Source organism: Tupaia chinensis, unplaced genomic scaffold (genome assembly GCF_000334495.1).
Source record: "Tupaia chinensis unplaced genomic scaffold, TupChi_1.0 Scaffold000647_1, whole genome shotgun sequence".
Classification (NCBI taxonomy): Eukaryota; Metazoa; Chordata; class Mammalia; order Scandentia; family Tupaiidae; genus Tupaia; species Tupaia belangeri.
In genome coordinates, this window is record NW_006160168.1 from 4,316,920 (window position 1) to 4,326,184 (window position 9,265).

Here is a 9,265-nt window from a genome sequence, read left to right on the forward strand (position 1 = left end):
GAGAGGAGAATGGAGGAGAAGGGATTGCGGCGTGACCATCCCCCCTGGGGGGTGATTTCTCGCTTTCTGTCTCTATGTCTCTCTCTGTCTGTCTGGCGAGCGCACGCGCACTACAGTGAAAATCTCTCCAAAAAAAAAAAAATCTTTCTCAAGATAATCCTCTGGTGTGGTTGCTCTTTTGCAATCTCTACTAATTACAATCTGGGCTGGAAAAGTCCAGGTTATTTTATGTTATAAATTCTTTCATATATCTTCTCTAATAGTCTCTGCCAGGCAGAACTGTTTATGGTGCCAGGCCATCTTTCTAAGAGCTTCTGTTGGCTTACTTGAGATCTACCTTAGTCCCATAGTTTTCTGATTGATCTTTAGATATGACATTCCAGTCAAAGCCCTGTCCAATAATGAGTATTTCCAATTTCTGATTCAATGCAACAAGCATTATTGAACTTATACAAATAACCCTTCTGCTACAAAATAAGAATACTCTCAAATATTTCCAGTTCAAGAGGGGTCAGGAAGAAAGAAAAATTTATGTTTCCATTTAAAGTAACAATAAGAAAAATATTTTAACAAATTGCTGAACCTATCAACAGCTCAAAAGAAAGTAAAATGTTTAAATTGGGAAAACAAAGCATAGCAAAAAAAAATCAGTAATGTTTTACTCAAAAGTTATAAAATTCTATTTTGCCAGTTCAGTTTTATGTTCAAACTCTCTTCTGTTGAATATGCAGTGTTGCTGTGGTCCAATCTTTCCATTTAAATCCTGGAAGTTAACATTCAACATTGTTATTGGTATTTCTTATCTCTAGCATTAAATTGGTCATTTTCCTGGTTACCTTTTGTTCTCTTATTTCTTCTGTATGTGTCTTTAGTTTTCCTGGTTGAGCACTCTTTTCAGAACTTCTTGAAGAGTGGGTCTGCTACTGGCAAATTCTTTCAAGTCTTGTTTATCTGAGAATGTTTTTATTCTTTCTTTCCATATGAAAGATAATCTTGCTGGGTATAGTATTCTTGGTTGAAACTATTTTTCACTTAACGCTTTGAATATATGTTCCCATTCTTTCCTTGCTCACATTGTTTCTGATGAGAGGTCTGAGGTTAGCCTGATGGGATAACCTTTATAAGTAACCTGACATTTCCCTTTTGCCAATTTTAGTATCTTGTCTTTGTCTGTAGATTTGACCAGTCTGGCTATGAAGTGCCTTGGAGAAGATCTTGGGTTGATTCTATTAGGGTCCTTCGTATTTCTTGGCTCTGGATATTTGAATGACTCTTTAGATTTGGAAAGTTTTCTACCAAGATTTCATGGAATAGATTATCAATGCCCTTATATGCCCTTATTAGTTTCCTCACTTTCTGGGATACCGATGATTTTCTGAATGTTTGGGTGCTTTATGCTGTCTAGTATTTCTTTTCTTTTCTTTTTTTTTTTTTTTTTGACAGAAAGCAAGAAATCACCCCCCAGAGGGGTTGGTCATGCTGCAATCCCTTCTCCTCCGTTCTCCTCTGGGGATCTTGGACACGCACACACACATGCCCGGCCTGAGTTTTAAGCCACCGAATCTGGGATGACTGTCGACTACATGGAAGTCCAGCGACATAGCCATTACAGTAATTGCTGGTCCCAAGTATTTCTTATATAGTATTCTCATTTTGGGGGGCTATTTTCTCAGTTTTTTTTTTTTTATTGTTTTTACTAGATCTGAGGTTTTGCTTTCAACATCTGAGATTCAATTTTCTACATGGACTGATCTGTTTTTAATACTTTCCAGGGAGCTTTTAATTTCCTGAATGGCAGCCTTCATCTCGAATAGCTCCATTTGATTCTTTTTTATGGTGTGTATTTCCTCTTTCAGATCATGCAAGAACTTCAACATCTCCTGGAACTCGTTGTCTCTTTTCTCCTGCATCTTCTGGAGTTCATTATCTCTCAGCTATTGGATCTCGTTTAGTTTTGTCACTATGAATATTCTGAAGTCTCTATCAGACATTTCCATGAATTCTACTGTACTGTCTGTGGATGAAGAGGGATGGTTCTTTTCCCTTAGAGTAGAGGTATTTTCTTGGTTTCTCATGTTTCTTGTTCCTCTGCGGTTGTTTCTGGTCATTCTATGACAAAATTTCCCCTCCACAGTGCTTAGCAATGTGGTATCAACAGTAAGTTAGGAGTTCCAATTTATAAAAGAAATTTCTTGGTTAAAGAAGGAGGTTCAATAAGCATTGAGGATTTCAATGACTCTAAAAGTATTCAGATGCTTGGCTACTACGCATCTAGGCCTATCTAGACATTAAGTATGTGGAGATTGAAGCTTAGAGTAAGAAAGTAAGGTTAAAAAATATAAACAAAGAGGAAAAAAAAACTAGAAAAATACTACGAAAAAAGAGTAAAAAATGAAAACCACGCAGCACTTGGTCGCCAGGACACCTCAGCTTTAAAATGGCTTCTGAAATTAACAAATGAAAGAAAAGGCCCAAGCTAAGGAGAAATGCTTGAAAAATTTAAAAAAAAATTAAAATGTAAAGAGAGAGTATGTGAGACAGACAGACAGTCAGCCAGAAACAGTGAGAAGATGGAGGTCATCCTACTTGTCTGAATATTTTGGGAGTCTAGGAGATGGGTTTAGAGCATGGCTTTCCTGAACTCTCCAGGACAGACACACCTTTCAATTGTACATTATATATGTGTTTAAACCATACCATTCCTTTCAATCACTCCAAACATTCTATTGTGCTTTTACAGCAATGTTTGGGCCTTTGGGTTCCTGTCAACATCCCCGAGCCTTGGACAGAGTCTGCTTTTCTTTCTGTGCTGTTACATTATGTTCACCAGGTAGAAAGGGTCATGGGATGGATGCAGGTCTTGTGGAACTAACTGCCATTGCGACAACTGGGACAGTTGCCGGTATGGCCTTACACAATTCTGTCACCAATCATGATTTTATCTCATTGTGGCAAAGGGACTCGCATACAATGTGGGACCAACAAGCCTTCACAAAGTTGCTAGAACTGCAAGAGGCTGTTGTCTGGATTGGGACACAATTGGTTGAGACACAAAAGGGTCTCACATTACGCTGCCATTGGAATTACATTACATTTTGTATTACTAACCATGAATATAATCAATTGCATTTCGCATGACAACAGATACAAGGCCATTTCAAAGACCTTCATGGCAATTACTTCCTAGATGTCCAAAAGCTCCACCAAGAGATTGCATTATCCTCTTTCCAACATATTCGACAGAACTTTCTTTTCTGCCCTGGCCCACTCTATGTCCCCATTTAGCCCACTTTTCTGGTTTTCTAACATGACTACCACTGTGCCCCTTGGCTTATTTGATTGCCTCTGTGTGTTGCTGTTGCTAGGAATCTGCTACTACTACAGATGATTCCGTGAAAGCAAAGAAACCAATGTCCAATTAGCTGCTGCCATCCTGAGACTCCAAAACAAAAAAGGGGGACATGTGACTGCCAGTAACCTCCAGAAGGTCTGAGGAGGAGAAGGTTTTCCCAGAACTAGACAAAGGGCCAAGTTCACAGACTGTTCTCCAGGAACTGCAATAAACACGTCCTCAAAATGTTCATAACTCATAAAGTTATACATTAACCAGAACGTTTCTTTCCTGCACATGCAGTATTTACTTGCCTGCATGTAACTCCAGATGTGGAACTGTGTAAAAGAACTGCTGACACAAATAAAGTTTGTCAGTTGCTCCCAACAACTGTCCAGCCCTTTTCTTTCAGGGAAGGGTCTTCCAACTCTTGGAGAAAAAACTCCAACTTTCCCTCTCACTGTCTCTGTCCAGGGAGTACACGTGCCCTATGGCATAAACCTTAAAAAGAAAAATTGAGGTTTTAGAACACTGAATCTTATTTATAGGATATATATATATATATATATGTATGTGTGTGTGTGTGTGTGTGTGTGTGTATATATATATACGTATATATATAATCTATATTGGCAGTCCTTCACTTTTTATATGCCCTACTTATACATCACAGCTTAAAAAGTGATTTATTTAATTTTATTTATCATAATTAGTATTTTTTTAATTTGCTACAGGACACACACACACACTCACCAGAGAGACAGAGAGAGAGAGAGAGAGAGAGAAAGCAAACACCAGGAAGAGACTTGAACCAAGGGAGCCCTGAGGGAGTCCAGACCTTCAACCATCACATCACCTGCTGGCCCCTATAAATAACAACTGGAACAATAGATGAATATTCCATCTGTGTCACCATGTCTTTTTTTCACAGGAAAATTTTTTAGTTTATTAATCCTCTCATGAAAAATCCACACAATCACCACAGACAGTCATTGAAGAATCTTTATTCCTGTGATTTTTTGCCAGCACCAACATTGGCCTTTGCAGTCCCTCTGACTTTCTTCATTCTGTTCTTGCGTTCCTTTCACTGTTTTCTTGACATCTTTTTCTTATCATAAAGGCCATGTCTTGCAAGTCTATGTTTGGGTTCATTTTTCTTTGCATAATCCAAAGAATAGTAAATCATGCCAAAGCCAGTTGTCTTGCCACCACCAAAATGGGTTCTGAACCCAAACAAAAAGATGACATCTGGTGTAGTCTTGTACATCTTTGCTAGTTTTTCCCAAATTTCTGTCTTAGGTACTGTTGCCTTCCTAGAGTGAAGGACATCAATGACCATTTGTTTCCTCTGAAGTAGTCGGTTGGTCATGAATTTCCTTGTTTGGATAGTTACTGTGTCTTTCATAATGGCAGTATATCCTCAAGCAGCCAGGGAGGAACAGACGTCTTTTACTTGCTAATAACTGTTTTTCTATTTTTCCTTTTGTCTCTTTTATTTGTTAGTTAGCAAAAACAGGAAGCAGCATTTGGATACACTTGGACAGGCTCTCTGATATATCCCTTACAGGAAAATGGCAACCCTTCCTATCACTTATGTCAAGCCTGCCTTGTGGCTTCCATTACCCTTAGCAAGGAAGAAGTAGTCTCGAGACACCATTACAGCCTCTTCCCCTTGGGCCAGTAGCAGGTTTTCTTTCACCCATTACAGTCCTAAAACTTCATTCAGTAAAGAAACAGTACCACTGCTGTCTCTTCAGACCAGCCCGAGCCGCTTTGTATGAGATGATCCTAATAACAGCTAGTGGGTCCTGTGTTCATTGACCTCTAGACATTTTTCCTTTTACATCTCTTGCAATCTCTGAATACTTTCTTCTTGGTGTTTAACTTATTCCATTTGATCTAGGAAACTTTCATTGCTATGGTGAAATGGAATATGATTCTCAAGTCCAATTCTGCTCGGGCAGGGAGGTCAGCAAGTGCTAATAGCACCCATGAAGGTGTGTGCTGCAGGGAAGGAAAAGGAACTTCACTCAAATCCTTGGACCACTGTGCAGTGGTGAGGACATATTAAACAAGGCAGCCTTCAGGGACCATGCTCTCCATTCTTTAAGGCCCTCTACAAATGCCATTAGGGGGCATCAAGTCTTTTTTGAGGATTGTTTCCAAAGGGAAGTGATTTTTATTTTCCTCTAAATTCTTGTGCTTCTTTTTCTCTCTTTGTTTCAAGCTTTTTGTTTTTGTTTTTGTTTAATCATAGGATGTGTGCATTTGGCAGAGAAAGAGACAGAGAAGGAAAGTGAGAAATTAATCCTGGTACCTCCCAGGGACGGTCATGCCACAATCCCTTCCCCTCCACTCTCCTCCTGGGATTTTGGGAACGCATGCACACATGCTTAGCATGATTTTCAAGCTGCCAGGTCCAGGACTTGAACTGCAATCGGTCATGTGAAAGTTCAGCAACTTAATCACTACACCACCAGCTGGCCCTGTGCTTGCTTTTCTTAAGGCATACATACTTTAACTTGCATAAGGTTTTATTGTTCTTGTTATCTATCTTCTACTTCAAGATAATGAGAATAATAAGAGCTGTCAATTTTTTCTTTTTTATTTTATTTTTTATTTTTATTTCTTCCTTACAGGGTGTATGCACTTGCCAGAAAGACAAAAAGTGAGAAGTCACTCCCCCAGGGGAAATGCCCACAGTGCAATCCCTTCTTCTTCAGTCTCCTCTAAGGATCTTGGGCATGCATGCACATGTACCCAGCATAAGTTTCAAGTTACGGAGTCCAGGACTCAAACCATGGTTGATCATGTGAGAATCCAGTGCCTTAATCACTACTCCATCTGCTGGCTTCAAGCTATCAATTATTAAACACTGTGCATTCACTAGACATGGTTATCATCAAGCATTGCAATGTCAGGCACTTTGATCACATGGTTTCATTTAATTCCTGTGATAATTCTCTAAAGCAGGCACTGCCATCATTATTTTATAGTTGACAAAATGGGAAATCAGTGAAATTGAGAAGATTGTTCAGGATTACTCAGCTAATAAGAGGTACAACCCAAATACAAACCCCGAACTGGCTGACTCTGAGGCCTGTATGGACTCTTCTCACCAACTCATAGAATTTCCTGAGGTCAGGCATTCTCTTATCTGTATTTTCACCTCCTAAAGCACTTGGCACAGAAATTCTCACATGGTAGATGTCCAATAAACATACACTGAATTTAAAAAAAATACACAAAACATCTGTATAACTGCCTGGTAATAAAGTAAATAAGGCTGTTCTTCTCTTTATTACACAAGCACATACGCCCCTCTTTTGGGAACCTCCCCTTTACAAATATACTTAAATCTGATTTTCCCTCTGGAACTAGTGGATGGTGTAATGGTTTAATCACTGGATTCTCACATGGCCAACTGTAGTTCGAGTCCCAGACCTGGAGACTTGAAATTCACTCCAGCCCCAAGAGAAGAATGGAGGAGAAGTAATTGAGGCGTGGCCATAACCCTACCCTCTCACTAGGGGATGATTTCTCACTTTCTTTCTCTGTTTCTGTCTATCTCTCTGGCAAGTACACACAGTCTATAGCAAAAATCTCTTTAAAAAAAAAAATCTGATTTTCCCTCAGCAACGACATTTACTGGGCCTGGGGGTGCAAACACAGGAGCTACAAGAACACAAGATGTGCTGCATTTTATAATGCCTGTGTGATCCTGTGCCTTGTATATTTTCAGTGACATTCCAATCTTTTTTTTTTTCTGAGAGATTTTTGGTATAGGTTGCTTGTGCTCGCCAGAGAGCTAGAGAGAGACAGAGAAACAGAAAGCAAGAAATCCTCCCTGAGGGGGGATGGCCACTTTGCAATCCCTTCTCTTTCATTCTCCTCTCAGGATTTTGGACATGCATTCACATGTGCCTGGTGTCAAGTGCTAAGTCACCAGATAGGTCTGTGACTCGAACTGTGGTTGACTACATGGGAATCCAGCGTCATAACCATTACGCCATCTGCTGGTCTCACGGCACCCCAATCTTAAGGCAAGATATGAAGTTTATTTTTGAACAGCAAGAAATAATTATGCTTGTGTTTTACCTATTAAAAGCCAAGGATGATACACTAATGAAAACCACCTCTTGGGAGGACAGAGTAAGACATTAATAGGTATGAGAAAACAGGTATACGGAAACCACAGTAATCAAATCTTCATTTGATCATGGTTTTAACTTCATTCTTCCTGATAACATCTATAAAATTGTAATATCTGTAAAAGAGCCTGTTACATTTTAGCTCTGCATTGCCTCCATTCTTTTTCCTACTTACTTTTTAAGGACGCATTAAGTAGAGGCCAAAGAGTAGTACGAAAGAAGAAAAAAGAAAAGCATACAGAGATCTGAAAAAGACACATATGAACTCTCCTCTGAAAAGTGGTGAGTTAATAATAAAAAATAAAACAATGAAAAATAAAGAACTGAATTAATAATGAACACTTTGCTGTAACTCTAAATCTAAACATTAAAATACATGTATTAATACTATGTCATATTCTATAACAGTCTTAAAAACTGTCTCTGAGAGGTAGAATAAATGAATTTTAAAAAGTTTTATAATATATTTTAGTTTAGTTTATACATTCAATCACTATACATCACTTAGTTTGTAAAGTGAGAATAAATGGATTTTTAAAAATTACATTATAAATGGGTGCCCAGGCTTGATTTTTGTCTAGTCACTGGGAGGTAAAACTATGTCTCTGCTCTCTCAGGAAAGTTTGGAATGTACAACCAAAGTCAGGTGTCATTCTCTAAGTTTGTTTTTTTGGGGGAGGGGTCCCATAAAATTACTATAAAAACACTGAATTTAACCTCTAATTCATGAAGTAAAAAAGAAACAGGAGAAAATTATAGCTATAACAACAAACTGAATATCTGATAGTAGATTTACTTGAGCTATGGAAAGACTCTGTTTTTATGGTTTACCATGAAAGACTCATTGAACAGAACACAGTTACTCAATAAAAGCTAGAAAATTCTGAATGTATCTAGCTGTGGGACCACCTCCTCCCCTACTCTGACTGGGAAATGAATCTTCTGAGACTTCGTTTCCTCCTCAATAAGATGAAGAGAGTAGAATTTCCTTCAGTTATTCTCTGGTTGTGTTTACAATGCTTTTTCATCATCAAACAAACTAATTTTCAGTTCTGGTTTGTAGAGGCATAAATCTTACCACAGAAACTTGTTTCACTTGTTTATATTCAATTTCATCGCGATATCCTGCTTGTTGAAATCGGTACAGATTCTCTATCTCTTCTGACCATTTTTTGGCACGACTTATTGATTTTGGTTTCACATCAGAACTAGCCATGGCTACAGAGGCCTCACTACCAATTATTTCTGAAAGATGTTAAAACAACATTAATAAATAACATAATAATGACAATTTTGAAGGTCCCTTTAAGAACGACAAAACTAATAAAAATGATACAGTTAAGAATCCAATTAAATGTATATTAAACATTTAACATTCAGTTCAAGAGTGAGAAGCATTCATGCACCATTTTGGAACAACGACGACTCTGAAAGACATACAGATGACTGTTTATTTCTTCATTAAATAAACTTGCATTCGCAGTTATGGAGTGATGCCCTAAAAACTGGATACCGATTCTGGTGTTCCAGAAAATTGTGTGCCCATTTTGAAAACCTGCTTTCTATTTATAATGGCTCAGTAGATTGTCAAATTATCTGACAACCATTTCATTTAATTACATTCAAAACTGTATCTCTCTCTTTCTCCCCCCCCCCTCAAAAAGGGCATGTAAGGTTACTCTTCTGTCTTCCATCTCCTGCCGTTGGGATGTAATGGTTTCTTCCTTTTCCATTTCTTTTTTTTTTTTTTTTTTTTGGCAATTTTGACTTTTAATGCTGTTCG

The 9,265-nt window shown here is 38.2% G+C and overlaps 1 protein-coding gene across 1 annotated transcript in view; it reads right to left on the bottom strand.

Annotated features, from left to right (window-relative positions):
• The window catches only part of MEIG1 (meiosis/spermiogenesis associated 1), a 20,306-nt gene that overhangs the window by 6,623 nt on the left and 4,418 nt on the right, over positions 1 to 9,265 (bottom strand). Inside the window, exon 2 of the mRNA XM_006159760.2 lies at positions 8,561 to 8,727. Within this exon, the coding sequence (XP_006159822.1) occupies positions 8,561 to 8,698 (138 nt within the window). The 5' untranslated portion in view covers positions 8,699 to 8,727. The remainder of the gene's footprint in view (positions 1 to 8,560; positions 8,728 to 9,265) is intronic.